This window comes from Solea senegalensis, linkage group LG18, assembly GCF_019176455.1.
Source record: "Solea senegalensis isolate Sse05_10M linkage group LG18, IFAPA_SoseM_1, whole genome shotgun sequence".
Classification (NCBI taxonomy): Eukaryota; Metazoa; Chordata; class Actinopteri; order Pleuronectiformes; family Soleidae; genus Solea; species Solea senegalensis.
This window is the reverse complement of record NC_058041.1, coordinates 8,927,078-8,942,685: the sequence shown is the minus strand read 5'-3', so window position 1 is coordinate 8,942,685 and position 15,608 is coordinate 8,927,078. Positions and strand designations below refer to the sequence as shown.

The following is a 15,608-nucleotide window of genomic DNA, read 5'->3' as shown; positions in this document are numbered from 1 at the left end:
GCTTATTATTAATCACCTTTCGACTGTGGAGGTATGATGTCAGGAACACGGCAGCTCAGTGGTAGGGCAAGTCGTCTTTCAACTCAAAGGTTGTGAGTTCAAGTGTGGGTTCTACGTGCCAATCTGTCCTCGGGCAAGACACTTAACCCCCACGTCGCACCTGACGCTGTATGAAAGTGTGTGTGAATGAGTGTGAGTGGCAAAACTGTGTAGAGCAGCTTTGAGTGGTCATCGAGACAAGAAAAGTGCTATTTAATTTAGTATTTTTATTTCAAGAATGATGGTTATTTACTGTAAATTTACACTGTGAGTAGGCAAAGCGCATCACACAGCATTGCACTGTTTTTTTTTTATTTTAAAATTTAAATTCAAATTAAAAATATTGCAGGTACAGTACTGAGAATGTTGACTTTCAAGCCCAACCACAATAAATCACTCTGAAATATTAACACAGCCACAGTTGATTAAATTCTAACAATCATTTCTTCAGGACCTGACTTAGGTGTAGCCCACTAGACGGGGCATGCTGGGAAAGCTTTTGCGCATACTCATGCACTTCTCCTGCTCCAGGAAGAGAGAGTTGGCCTTGATGGACAGGTCATGTTCCAGGGTCACTTTGGTCTTCACCAGAATCTGCAGAGCATTCTCAGCCTCCATCAGCCGCTCTTTAAGTTTTTGAATGGTGTCCTCAATTTCTCTCACCTCCACGACGAGGCTGCAAAGGGAAGGGAAAGGAAAAGTGGTTCATTGTTTTAATGGGCAGGACGGTGAAGAGAAAGAAACAAGGGAATAAAGGAAACTCTCTTATCTCCTATTGAAATGTCATAGTAGTAGTACATTCCTCTTTTTGTAAGTGATCGACTGACATGTGTGTCCCCTTGTAGTTTTACATCTAATTTAAAAAGAAAATGGATTTGGATTTGTAGTAAAAAATAATTCTTTGTTCTAATACATCTCTATAACTGATAAATGTAACATGAATTGTTTGTATAGTTCACATCGTGTCACACTGTCATTTTGATAATTGCCACTAGATTGTGGCAAAGCTCGAACTGAAATTCTACTTGTGGTGGATTTGATAAAAAATAATAATTATCAAGTTACAAAAAAAGTGATTTTAATTTAATATAATATTGTTTGGGATTGAAAGCAACTGAAATCGCGCAGTTAAAAATTACACCCCTTTGGGCTCCAAGTCTAAACTAGCGACTAATCGTGCTATCGCTGACTAGATGTTGCTATCAAATTCTCCCCAGCTTGACTATGGAAATCAAAAATGACTAAATATCCAAAGGCATAAATATTCTAATCTTGCTCATAAATGCATCTCATCACTAAGATTAGTGTTGTAGACTGATCATTTCACAACGTCATACCTATGATGTGGGTTGTCCCTACAGAGTTCTATGTTCGGTCTGCGGGTCCTCTCCTCCAGCCTGGTTTGAGCCACCTTCAGCGGGTACTCTTTGTCCTTCAAGGCCTTCCTCAGAGACTCAATCAGCATCTCAGTCTGGTACATCTCTTGCAGTGTCTGGATAAGGAGAAAAGACAGACAAGAGGTGAAATGTCAGAGAAACAATCGGCTGTTTAATGTGGCAGCAACGTTTTGATTGTCAGTTTCATCGAAATTGCGGGCTAACGTCTCGGGTGGTTAAGGTAACGTATGAAGCCCCCGACAAGAGTGAGAGGAGAGCATCTGAAAGGAAGAGGCAGTATTGAGAGAATGCTGAACACAGTGCTGCATAGCAAGCCGGCTATGTCTAAACCCATTTGATGTAATTGAATTCCAGTTAATCCCTTCTTCTCACAACTGGCAGTGAATGAGGTTTATTGAGGACAGTGTGCCTCATATCACAGCGGATGTCAGCGTTTTAACCCGTTTAGCTGCTGATGTAGAGCTCAGACAGTGTAACCTCCTGGCAATTAACCTGAGAACAATGTGATCCATCGCACAAGCAATAAACGAGGCATTTATTATCATCACTCCCGTTTTGTTGGAATTTTTACTGTAAACATGCATGCACTCTACAGAAGACGAATGTCCCCTACAGGCTAGGAATCCAGACATTCTGTCTTTGTCCGTACAATAAAACTATAATGCAGGTGAACCTTGTCAAATTTGACCATGTAAGAGAGGAAGTGACCTTAGCCAGGTGTGTCTGCAGGCTGTTCTTGGCATCAGAAGTCTCTGATATGCGGTTAGTGAAGGCAACGTTGACATTGTTGAACTGGTTCCACATCTCGTTGGAGGTGGTGTTTAGCAGGATTTCGATCTCGTCCCTGAGCTTGTGGGAGGCAGCTCGTTCACTCTGGGAGTGCAGGATGTTGTCGTCTGTGAACCTGCACCATGAGTCCGGCACAGAGAGTCTAACAGAGGGAAAACAATGGCATATGGCATATTATAGTCCATAGTCCAACTGTCTTTGGAAACTGTATATGGTGGTAGGTAGACGGTAGAAGGTAGTCGGTTATGAAGAATGCTCCATGAAGGAATTTGATGATCAAATGTTTTAGATTTCATTAAATATCTTTGAGTCTTTGTCTTCTGATGCTATTTCCTGTGTCCCGCCTACTCTTTCTCATTGGCTGTTGGCAACCTGTGTTGGGTTGGGTTGGGTTGCTTGGTCAATCAGTACACACTACCCAATTGTGTCCAGATCCAAACATGTTTGATTGACTACTACTAAGGTCGGGTAGGGCCAATTTGAGTATTTCTCTCACACTAACAGATTTCTGTGCCAGCTAGCCATGCCGACTGTCCCCAAATAGTGCTGACTGGTGCAGACTCTGCTTAACTATAAATGGTGAAATCGGGCAAAAAGTCTTGCGGTGTCCACGGCTTTAGATGGTTCTCATTTGTGATGTTTAGGGAAACGTCCCAAAATCATTAGGATGGGTTGCCATGAAATTTGGTACACACATTTAAGTACCTTTGCTGCCTAAGCACAGCCTCAAATTAGCACTAGCATGACGCTAACTTACCAGTGATGGACAACCTACCTTTATTCTAAGCTGCATTAAACAATAATGAGGAAGAGGACAGTTACAATCTGATTGATTACTACTGACTCACGATGGGTCTAGTCTTTCGATCCCTCTGTAGTAGCCGATGCCATCTGATGTGTTCCTCAGATAGTGACACCTGTCGTCAATCCTCTGAGCTGTCACTTTATCGCTTATGTCTCTTTCCAGTTCGTGCTGGGCAGCTCTGTTTGACCTGAGGATCCCCACACAGATTCAGAGAAGAACATTTCCATGCAAACGTCAAATTTTTTGGAAATAATAATAGTAGTCATTGATTTTTCACTCACGCTAACTGAGCAATGGCTCGGTCCAGGTATCGCCTCATCCTTTCTTGACATGACTTGATCACGGCGACTTCCTTGTGGCAGCACATTTAAATAGAGATACAAACACCTTCTTTTGTACTTTTTAACAGGTTGTTATTGAAAAGTAACACATGTCTATGCTCAAACTGCTGCCACGTTACCTTTATCAGGTCTTTCTCTACATCATCGTGTACCAGATCGATGGACATCCGCTTCTCTCTGTGGTACAAACATTCTTGAGACACCTATTGACAAAGTGATTGTGACTAAAACAAGCTGAGATATTATTTGAATGCACTTTCAAGCAGATGAGGAAGTCATTTGAGCAAAACGTTATTACCCTCCTGTATTGTGTAATACGTCAGCTACTTTCTCCTCTAGCGTCAGTTACCAGGGGAAGAAGGTCTCCTGCCACATGATCTTAGCTCAGTGAGGTGTCTGTGTTATCAGATCTTTAGCTTGATAAACCACTGTGGGTGACACAGATGACCAGAGACGGGCTAACAAAGGCACTGAGGTGATTTCATTAGGAGTCTGGCCCAGCAAAAGCACTGCTTTGTGTGTGTGTGTGTGTGTGTGTGTGTGTTCTGTGAAGGGCCGGGCAGATACTGTTGCTACAACCAAAACCAGAAACCCTAGTCATAACTGCTCCACCACAGATACTGTGACACAGCCAGGGACATAATATGCATGAATGATAGTGTGAACAGAGCGTTAAGATTTCAAGGCAAATGTAGGGACATGTAAATAGTGCCTCCAAAATGTTCCAATAACAATGGCTCAAAATGTAGATTCTACTTATCAGAGGGGAAATATTCAAGGAAATGCACACAGTGAATTCACACTCACCTGAAGGGGCCCCTCAGTCTCTGCCAAGGCTCTCTCTAGCCTCCTCTTGACCTCAGTGAGAGCTGCTATCTCTGTCACCATGTTGTCAATCTCATGGCTCAGCTCGGACTTCCAGAAGACAATGTCACTGAGTCTCTCCCCGATGTTCTTGCTGCTTTTCTCCTGGGTTCGTCTCGTCAGCTGCTCTTTGTCCTGCATCAACCTCATTGTGTCTCTCCTCAGTCTCTCTGCGCTCTTTCGAGATGACTCGGACTCCCTGTAGTTGCTTTGGTTGGACTTGTACCAGTCATCTGGGGTGTAGCGGGTACTCAGTACCGTCCTGTTGGACGGATAGAACATGGTCTGGGCTCGAACCAGTTCTAAATTGTCTCGGTGCATGGAAGCAGAGGACGGGACTGTGTTGCTGCTCTTGAAATAGCTTTTGGTCCTCCACAGGTTGGCACTGGGATTCATGGTCAAGGCAGGCTGAGTGTTGCGATAGCTGGACGCCATGGTGGAGATGGCCGGGAGAAAGTGGCCGGTTTTTGGCCGCGAATATGTGGCTGTCAGAGTAGATCCAATCAGCTCCATTTCCGACTCCCCTCAGAGTACCACTGGTTTCCACACATAAAAATAGCTCATTAAATAAATAATAAAAGTAATATTGTTGGAATTTAACTGACAAGAACATTCAGAAATGAAGCAGTGTAAAACCAAAATAATCAAAATGAATCTGGTACACACACACAGAAAAGATAAATGTCTTACCAAGATTAATAGAGCTCTTCTGTACACAGCAGGCTACCTCTCAGCTGTGTGTACCTGGGAGTGAGCTAAAGAACGCACTAAAGGTATACTGGCATGCATAATAGATGGACAAGTTTGCAAGTAGTCCATTCAGCCAGCCAATGGTGGTGCACAGTCCTGGGCTGTCCAAGATTTCTGTTGACACTGAGGCAGTTGCCGTAGGTTACTGCAACACCATGCCTGGGAGTTTCTAACTGTAGGTGACCAGGTGCTTTTATTTAGGCAAGAATTTATAGTGAGGTTGCAAAGTGCCACTGGGTTTTGTATTCATGTCATGTTTCTTTTCTGATTTTTAAATTATGCTAATTGGCTTTACAAACAAGCCCCATTCTTTGTGCCTCAAAATTAAAATAGATTTAATTAAGAACATGGCTGTAGGCTAAAAAAGGTAGTAATTAGATTGCTGAGTTACAAATCCTTGGCACTGTAACCCCCTATAGATCATGTGAATCAGTTTAACCAACAAGGTTAATGTTGATGGTGCTCTGCACATTGCTCCTCTGCTGTCCCCTGATTTTCATTCCATTAACTTTTGCCCTTTTGTTAAGTGGCATAAAAGGCAAAAGTTGAGGTATTTTTGCCAAAAATTTAATTTATACACTATGCATTTTGTTTGGTTTCCATTTTACAATGCCCCTTCAAATGTCTTGTCAGAAGTGGGGCAATCTGAGCTTCATCCTCAAAGCAGAGGAGTCCAGTTCTCCGGACAGCATCAGATAGCTGTTATCCTGAGAACCTTTGCTGTCTGTATGAATTACAGCTACCTGTTAAATGATTCATGCCACAGGAAGAGTCCACACAAACCTCTTTAGTGCAGAATAATAATCTGTGTTGTGTTACCTACCATTGAGAATGAGGATCATTTACACCAATCTGCTTTGAAGGCCTACGGGCGGACAGATGATAGCCTTGTTTCCACGACAGAGAGACAAGCCAACCTGTAGCCAGGAGTTACTCAGCTGTTCTATCTTTATCACCATAACAAAATCTCACATCTTTTCACTATTTGAATTGGCTCGCTCTATGTGATGAGGAATCTGAGTGTGACTGATGATCAATATTCGTTCTCTGACGCTGTTAAAATTCATTGTTTGTGACGAACATTTATGTTCACTAGTTGTGTAACATTTCTGATGTTTTGTGGTGAAAATGAAAGACTTTATACTTGAGTTCTCAAACTCGCGGCCCCCCAGTCAATATCCTGTGGCCCAACACTGACGTCAAGTATATTTTGATAATAATAATAATAATACATTAGATTACATATATCACATTGTTAAATTTATTAAATTCAACATCTAATTATATGTAAGCTTGTCTAATGCTTTAATTACAATTGGTTACATGTTTGATTCTATTGTATTTCGTCTGTTTTTGTTATTTGCAGATTCATTTTGCGTCATACAAACAAATTCTTTTTGTAAACTAACACTCTTTGAAATGGTGTGCAATATCATCCTGGATATTTTTAATTTGCAATATCACGATGGATTATCAAGATAACATTTTAATTTCAAATCACTGAACAGTTGATTTTCCCCAAACCTTTGAACTTTTTTCACTATAATGACCCCCCTGACCAGCCTAGAAGTTCACTGGCCCCTAGGTCAATTTAATGTTACGCCCCTGCTTTAAATGATGTTGACGATTGTCGCGCAAACAGCAAACCACATGACAATTGACAATATCAGTACACCTATACAATGTGTTCCCTCCACTTGTCACAGCACGCTCATTACCGATGACTGTGTGATTGGCATACAGCTTCAAAGACGCCGCTCAATGCACTATTCCACGGCTCGCAGGGAGGCTACTATTGTCATGAACATGGAGGTTTAGATTTAGAACGGAATGACATTTCATTGCTCCACCCCCTACAAAAGGCAGCATCACTTAACATGGCTTGGTTGAAGAAGGCCACCCCACATGCCTCTGCCTTCCTGACCTCAGACACTATAAATATAAATAAAAGCATGAAAAGCCAGCCCTCATTTGAAAAGAGCCACTCGTGTCCACTGGAAAAGTGCTTCCCAGTCACCCTCCTCGCTGGCCTCAGAACGTGACGGAAATGTCATGTATATATATATATATACGTATATATATATATATATATATACATTTGCCTGTCTTGTGGCCCATGAGAGTATGTTGTGAACGACTGCATAGTGGAAATGTCTGAGAGAGCAAACACGACATATATGTGACACAGAGCTAAAGGGTGCAATGCTTATGAGAATGAAAACGTGATAAATTAAGTTTACGTTGAAATGAATGACTTCTACAAATTTTTCTTTATATGATATCGGCAGTTTTATTATCATTATGCTTAAATGTTAAATGTGTTACGTGGTTTTGCAGAAAGGCTTTTTTTGACCTCTTTTCCCATTTCTGCTTGTGTGATGACTTGAGCGTCGAGTGCTCACATTTGGACTTAAAATTGTAGTGTGTTACTTTTAAATATCAACACAGTTGGGGGGGGGGGAACGGTACAAGACGGTATGTGTGTCCGTCTTGTACCGTCATAGTGTGGACGTCACGTGTGTAATACTGTGTGTAATACAGTATGAGTCCATACGGTGTAAAAGTCGCTCTCTCTCACACACATTGCTGCTCTGACACAGTCCTGACTGAGCCTCTTATATAGAAATTAACAACATAATTTATACTATTAAATATAATTTATAATATTGTTGAACTGTTATTGTGACTTGTTGACATGTTGAATGAACGTAACATCACACAACTCAAACAGGGGGTGTTGTCATGATAAGGTTGCTATTAAAGGAATACTTCACTGATTTGCATTTAGCTTTGTATTACTAGAATAGGCATTAGTACTTTTGAAAAAAGAAATATCTTCATTCTTTTTTTTTGTTACGTGTACACCAGTGACACTTGGTCCGAGGCTTGAAACTGCAATGTTAATTCCGCACTTTTTAAACCCACTCGTAGGGGGACGGGACCTCATTCCCAGAATGTAAACAGTGTCCGCCATCTTTGCTAACAGATATGCTAACAGGACCAAGTGTCACTGGTGGGCACGTAACAAAGAAAAGAATGAAGATATTTCTCAACTGAGGGGAAACTGAGGTTGGGAAGTACACATTTAAAAGTATTACTTTAACTTTATCACGTTAAACTGTATATATACATGAAATCTACTGCTCAAATTACCTGGTTGTTCAGCTGGGGATAAACACGCCCTGCCCCCGCCCGCCCGCCCCTGCACTGCTGCTGTGTACACACAAGCGCTCCCTCAGTCAGGTCTTAGTCTGTTTTTAGGTGAAGGACGCCATGTGCAAATAATGTCACACTGATTATGTACGTGCAGACTAAACAAAAACGCAGAATAGGAATCACCAAGAGTTACGTACTGTAGCTTTAAAAGACAAAATAAGTGACGCACTGCAAGCGTTCTCATGTGACACAGAGGCTTGGATTTCATTGATTGTTCCCCCTCTCTGGCTTGGACTTGGACACATTTATGTTCATTTCTTTTGCGACATAATTAGTGTGTGTGTGTGTGTGGGACGCGTGTCATGACATGTCCTCCTTCAGACATGAAGTAGGTTGACAAAGTGCGTTCTGCAGCCCCAACCCCTCTGTGTAAGACTGCCAAATATAAACACAAGAGTTCTGCACGCATCGTAACGCTGTCGGACGTTGAAGTGTCAAATTAAATGTAAAATAAAAGTAGAGCGTATACTTTCAAGACAAACACTTCCCCGCTGCTTTCACTGAGCTGTAACATTAGACAGCACATCACAGGCCAGGGATGACTTTACTTTTTGACGGAAAAGTATATTCTGGCCTTTACACGTCAGCAATTCTGTTATATTTTGCCATATCAAGCAAAGAAACACTCTCTCAGGCCTTGAAACGTTTCACCAACGACCTTCAGTGTATCAGAAGCATTTTCTTAACATTTTCTGCTGACTGAAACAAAGTCTTGTTACTGTAAAGCAGAATGGATAAAATGGAGTTCGTTCTCTTCTCTCTCTCTCTTCTTTTGTCTGAACATATCAGGCATCGGTTTCCCTTCATGAATTGTAGATGGAGCAGTCTTTGAGGATGGGGTGGCCACACCTGGAGAGGAAACGTGGGGGAGGAAATGAACCATTAAATCTGATGACAGCATTAGGGATCCCCCGCTGAGATAACAGTTGGTCCTGATGGGTAAATCACAGAGGCCTCTTCTCTCATCTCAGGTTATTTGAGACGGGTGAGTGAGCTATTTACTGTTGTAGCCATGATACACACGGTCCTGACACGGTGTCCTAGTCGTCACTGAGGCCTTTGCTTTTCAGTGTTAATAAGTGAACATGGCCTTAACCTGGACTTGACCACGATAGCTCATACAATCGGACTTCTCTAAGCATTTGTGAAGCATAAACGCACGAGAAATGCGACGGCTGCACAAACACAGTAAGGCCTCCGTGTTATTGATGTCGCAATGTAATCGTATTCTTATCTAATTGAATTAAATCTCGAAAAACAAATGAAGATGGCATTCTAAAAGCCATTTAGCAGTCATACTGCCAACCCCCCCCCCCATTGATTTACATCACTGTTAGTGGTGAATGCAGAAATGATTGTTGCTTTGATTAGCTGTTATTGTGGTTTAGCTGAATTACCCTGATACTTTCCAACATCCCAATCCTTTCCATTCACAAATGTCAACCTTCAGAAATGATCGCGATTAAAGACGTTCACCACAACTGTTGTGAAGTGTGAGTGTGCTAGTGTGACCTCAAGGCCTTTGTCATTGCAGTATCAGTATCTTCAGATGTGTCCTCTTATTCTAACCAGGTCATTCAAGCACAAGTCGCGTAGCAATGAGGAGCCACTGAACTGCTTGCGTTCTCTGTGCGTGTGGTTGCACGGTAACTACTGTGTTTGCTGTATTTGCTAGAAAAAGCCTCTGAGGCAGAGAGTGCTCGATGGGCTCTATTATATTACATACACGGTGGAGGCAAATGGATTCTGTATTAGATACTCAGACAGAGGAAGCAGCTTCCAGACAGACAGACAGACAGACAGGCAGGCAGTGTGTGTGTGTGTTTTATCTTGTGTCAACTATGAACTGACACTGATGCCACAAGATGAAAAAGCACAGATTTCACCTTTTTCTTTGAACAACATCATTAGCAATCGACCTCTCTTCAGGCCTGTGTTACCACATTGTTGTAATTTTACGAGAATAAAGTCATAATATTAAGAGAACAAAGTCGCAATATTAAAAAAGTAATATTACAAGAATAACGCCGTCATTTTACAAGAATAAAGTTTCTCTTTTATCATTATATAAGGTATTCATTTTAAATAGCAGCAGCACCCAGATGTAACTAGTGTTATCCTTGCAGTCGACCACTACCAGCCATTTCCAAAAGAGATGATTTCCTCCAAGTCTGTGTGATTTGTTTCTTCCAAACAAACTCTGTTTCTTTCACAATCGTTTCAAAGTCTTGATGCTAAAGATAATGTGGTGCTGTATTTCTTTAAGTATTTCTCTATTTGTCAAGCCCACACCAAAATGTAACTTCATGAAATTCTAAATAATAATAATAATAATGTAAGTTTGGCCCTAATACTCCAAGTAACATATGGTGACCCACTGCTGGTTAAAATGATGTTCACTGATAATTACTCTCTTTCACACAAACACTTGTAAATATCCTAAGCATGCATGTGTCTAAAATAACAGAAAAATAACAAGTGGATACAAATGCAGCCGACAGAAGTGTTTGTCGTTCTGGATCTGGAGGCAGGCGGTCATGTGTCGGTGCAGGGGTGGGCAATATATGTCTGACAGGACAGGCAAGGACTGGATGGACTCGGGCCACCCTCAACCCACTCTGTGATCAAGGGCTCCCAGTCGCTAACTTCCAGAGTGGGACGAGGGGGCCATGAATGCAGGGCTTTGTCCAGTCCGAGGTCATCACATTCCACTGGAGCCACACTGTGGCGCGCAGCAGAGCGTAGGAGAGGGCAGGACAGGGCAGGAGAGGGCAGGAGAGGGGTGGGGTGGGGTGGCTCCGGAGATGAAACACTGTCCAGAGACTCTGCCCGTTATGTGCAACATGAGGATCGTATCAACTGACTGCAGCTCTGTGCCCTTTATGTAGGAAAGCACATATGGTGAATTGTATGCATGATATATTGTAGTCTCACTATGCTGACTACTTCAGCCCAAACCATTCAGAAAGCCTCGTTGAAAAATCCCTTTTCTGCAGGACAGCACCTCCACTGGTCAGTCACAGGGAATGCTCTTGTAACTTGAAACTTTTATTTGCACTAATGGGTACTTTATGCTTTATTCTCTGACTGCCCTGGAAGGAATGAGTCATCAGCAGATACACAAATGCTGTGTATCTGCACTGCTGCCCAATAACTCCCTTCCAATAACACCTACATCGGTTTGCTGCTGCTTTCAATATCGGATTTTCTCTCTCAAAAAGCTAAAATTTCTCATTTTGAGGTTGTTGTTTCACACACACATATAGAGAGAGGTTTACAGAGCATTGCACGTTTATAAATTGGGTTAACAATAAGCTTTGAGGTCACAACTGGCGTGTTGCTTGAAATTGAAGCTATTTTTGGCCAAACGTTTACAAAGGGGAGCGAGGTCTAATGTTTCCATGCTGACTCAGGAGTTGAATTATTCACCCTGGGTGTGAGTGTTGCTCTCACACACATACCTTCACCCCAAATTAGGGAAAATGCAGCTCATGCTTGTCATCTATGCGAGTCACAAAGGGAACATGGACGATAGAGACTTCAGCTGCATGGGCTAGTGACTCATGATCATGCCAGTAACAGTCAGATGAATATCCAGCGCTTTAATAATGAGGAAAGGATCTTACAGTCGTCATATCAATGCCACTTCTTGTGTGCGAGGGTGTGAGATGAGGCATGTTCAACATGTGGCCAGCTGATGTGTGTGAACTGCACTGAGCACCAGAGCAAAAAAGAAAAACTAAAGTAATGAAGGAAACAGGGAATCAAGTGTCTATTTCTCAATTGCTATGCTAACTTTTTTCCTCTTCCATCATTCCCTTTAATCACTCATTAAATGTTCCATTTGCTACAGCTCTCTCAGTAGTTTTCTTTTTTTCTATAGCAGGTCGTAGTCTGTGTCCTCTCGCACAAAGAGGTGTCTGTCAGTGTCGATGGGAGTCCGTACGCAGCTGGACCTTGGCAGCATGGGAACAAGGGTTGGAAAGTGGGACTGGGGCTGCTGGGTCCAGATGGACTCTGTGACTGTGACCGTTTCTGCCACATGATTAAGAGCCCTCCAAACACACCGTTGTCTCCCCGAGGAGAGGCTTTCCACTGAAGACAGAACAGCTCCACTGTTCCTCTTTGGCATTAATGCCCTTAAGTTTTTGCTGATGTCTTTATATGGAAGCCCAGAGTCCTGGATTTTTGTGTTTTTATTGCGAGTTGTCAGAGCACTGACTGTTGAAGTCACTGCCAGCAGAGTGTGTGAGCTGAGGCAGGTGCAACAAACAGAGCTCATGGCAAATGGTGGTTAGAACTTAAAGGCTTAGGGTTTGGTGAAGGTGTATTTTCAATTAATAGTATGCATTTAGCTTTGTATTACTAGAATAGGGGTAGTATTTTTGAAAAATTGTGCTTCCCAATTGTGTTTCCCCTGAGTCAAGAAATATATTCTTTTCTTTGTTACGTGCTCACCAGTTACGCTAAAGTCCTGTTAGCATAACTGTTAGCAAAGATGGCGGACACTGTTTATATTCTGGGAATGAGGTCCCGTCCCTCTACGAGTGCGTCTAAAAAGTGCACAATCAGTATTGAAAGTGAGGTTGGGAAGCACAGTTTTTTCAAAAATACTACCCTTATTCTAGTAATACAAAGCTAAATGCTAATCGGTGATGTGTTCCTTTAATGGCTTGTCTAACAGCTGAATGTGGGTCACAGCATTGTACCGGAGTTGATGCAGTGCTGTCAAAAATGAAGCAAACAAAGAAGAAATGAGCGCGTTCACCCACGTCTTTCATTCAAATCAACGTTGATCGGAGCTGACGCTAATTAAAACCCATGCGAATTGCGGAGTTATTTGACCTGGTAGTGAATGTGCGATTAAATACATTCCCACTGGTGAAATACTGCCAAGAAACCCTCTTCAATGTTACACAGTGGATCTTGAAGTACTCTCCTAAAAACTCTACACACCCACTCTGACTGAGCTGTCTGTAAATGAACGATGCTCCACAGGCAAGGATTTGGGTAATCACACGGACTGGAAAGTGACACAAGCTACAGTACATGTATACAGTTCTTCCAAACACACCGCTCATCAGCCACAGCAATCTACACTTCAGCATTCTTTTTGCATTCTGCCAAAGGTCAGAGTGCATCAAGTAAGGTATCAGATGAATTCAATGGTATGTTCTCATGTCAGGCCTTCAGAGAGACACACCCTGCTGCAACGCAACCCTGCTGCTATTTAGCAACTTCTAAGTAGACTCGGGGAATGTATGGTTAACATTTAAATTACTCAGTGTGGCTTTTCTGCCATATTGCACTTCACAACATGCATGAAAACCTAAGGAATGGTTTACCCTCAAAGTGACCTCTGTAACTTGTGTGCAATAGTTTTCAGTTTTAATAATGTGGTTTCCTCAGATTGAGTGAATTATATCATTATTGCCCTGCCTTTTTTCTCTGTATAAATGCCAACGTGGAAGCATGAAACTAAATTTCTGTAGAAAATATAATTGAATGAACTGTCTTTTGTACACACACACACGCCATGTCTGAATTCTTCTCCAGTGGATCACGCTCTCCCAACAAAAGGCCAAGGAAGATTCGGCTTTTACCGCTACAAGGCGGAGGATGGCGTTTAAAACCATGGCGTTTTTGTTCAGAAGCATTTTCTAACCCCGCTGCCCTCCCTCTCGCTCCGAAATGCCAAAGGCATCTGGTTGACAGCTCCTCACAAGCTTTCAAATTGTTCTCCCTTTCTCAAAATTGGACTGAAGCAAAATAGGACTATTGTCAGCGTCTGTAGTGGATGTGAGATACATTTATTTGTCTTTCCTGGAGGGTGACAGCGGCAGTCTCCTAGATGGATGTAGTTGAAAATGTTTAACTTAATATGTTGGATGTCTGTATCGGACTCAAACTTCTGCTGTGGCATTCATTCAGTGGAGTTGCTAGGGTATCATAATAAGTGGAGTAGGCATGTGACAATTATGGGCACCATGGTTCCCAATTTTGGCACCACACAGTGAGCTGAGCAGTAAAAATGTCTTAGTGGAATTCCAAATGGCAACTCCTGCAGTGATTACTCTCCTCTGTCAAACCCTCAACTCCCTGCAGTGTAAGGGACCGTCGGTGGTAGTCTAATCTGACTGCGATTCTGATGATGTCAGTGTGTGTGTGTCCCATGTTCTGCGCAGGCATCTCAGGTGTATGTGCCACGTGAGTGGCGAGTTGGCCCATGCATGGCTCTGTTGGATGTGCGGCATCTATACGCCCTCTTATTTAGTGTGGACCGGATCGGCTGCAGCAGCTGGGAATGCACATTGACCTCAGTGGGAGGAGCCAAGGTCAGCAAAAGTGAGGTAAAGAGAGAGATCAGACCTGCTGCGCTGTGCCTAGAAGTCACACTGAGGAAAGGTGAATCCAGCTGCCCCCCCCACACACACACACAAGTCATGTGACACATTTTTGAGACTTAAGTTTAAGAAAGATTAATGGCAACCAAAGAACTATAAATGTATATTTATGTCAAATAACTTTTGTAGAACTAATTGTAAGGGACTCTCACCAAGAAATAAAGCAGTGTCACACTGTTGGTTTCTCCTCTTTTTGATCTTCTGTACGATCGCTGCCAGGTCTCCAACTCTGTGTGTGTGTAAATACACGTGTGGTAAGCTTGCAGTTGTTTTACAAAGTTTATTTCCAACGTGGCGTTTGTGGCGACCACCCAAGTTCCCTGAGGACACCGCACGTTGCTCCCAATCGGAGCAGCGAGAAGACATTCGATGTGTTACTACCTCGCTCTTCCTCTCGCTTACCCATCACGTGCCCACATAGCTGACGGTGGCTGCTGAGGACATCAGGGCACAGCTGCACACGGGAGTGGATTTCAGCCTCGCTCATGTTATAGAAAAACAAAAAAACAACAACTTCACACCCTCTCCCTGGACGGTGAAGATGTCTGCATTCATCCGGTTGTTGTAAAAAAAATATTAGGTGAAGGAATGTGAAGAGATTTTGTTTTTTTTCTTAGTGGCAAGTACAAGAATACCAGTTGAACAATTCCAGAACAAGAGATACAGTAGATACACTCACAATAACAGTGAGTAAATAACATATGAGCACCCACAACCCCACAGCGATCCCGGGCAGCCGGAGAGCTCAGCAGTCCTGGTGTGAACTGTGTCTGTGTGTATACAAAAACTTAATAGTAATCGCAGCGGCAACAGCAGGAAATAAATCACATTGTCTCCTTTTGTCCTTAGAAGGTGATGCAGATGGGGAACTGTTGATTATGTGTTTGCCTGCATGAAAAACTCTGCTGCTGCTGCTGCTGCTGCTGCTCTGTTTATTAGGTGTAACGTTTTTTCAAGCCTGAAACACGACTATCCTGGTTCCTGTTGTGCGGCGGACACAGAG

General features: G+C 42.6%; 1 protein-coding gene across 1 annotated transcript; it reads right to left on the bottom strand.

The window, feature by feature from the left end:
- Window positions 1-337: 337 nt before the first annotated feature.
- Window positions 338-5,085, bottom strand: tekt3 (tektin 3). Its single transcript, XM_044013367.1, has 8 exons — window positions 4,926-5,085; window positions 4,179-4,771; window positions 3,491-3,574; window positions 3,312-3,382; window positions 3,074-3,217; window positions 2,145-2,367; window positions 1,377-1,531; window positions 338-715 (listed from the first exon to the last, which is right to left on the bottom strand). Exons 2-8 carry the CDS (start codon window positions 4,746-4,748, stop codon window positions 499-501), a joined length of 1,464 nt encoding a protein of 487 aa, XP_043869302.1. The 5' UTR covers window positions 4,749-4,771; window positions 4,926-5,085; the 3' UTR covers window positions 338-498.
- Between the last annotated feature and the right edge of the window lie 10,523 nt (window positions 5,086-15,608).

What these genes read in the sequence shown, in the direction of transcription:
- tekt3 (XM_044013367.1), bottom strand. Translation starts at nt 4,748, where the DNA reads ATGGAGCTGATTGGATCTACTCTGACAGCCACATATTCGCGGCCAAAA. An exon ending in TGCAGACACACCTGGCTAAG is followed by an intron (nt 1,532 to 2,144) that starts GTCACTTCCTCT and finishes CTCCTTATCCAG; the next exon opens with ACACTGCAAGAGATGTACCA. An exon ending in AGGGACAACCCACATCATAG is followed by an intron (nt 716 to 1,376) that starts GTATGACGTTGT and finishes TTCCCTTTGCAG; the next exon opens with CCTCGTCGTGGAGGTGAGAG.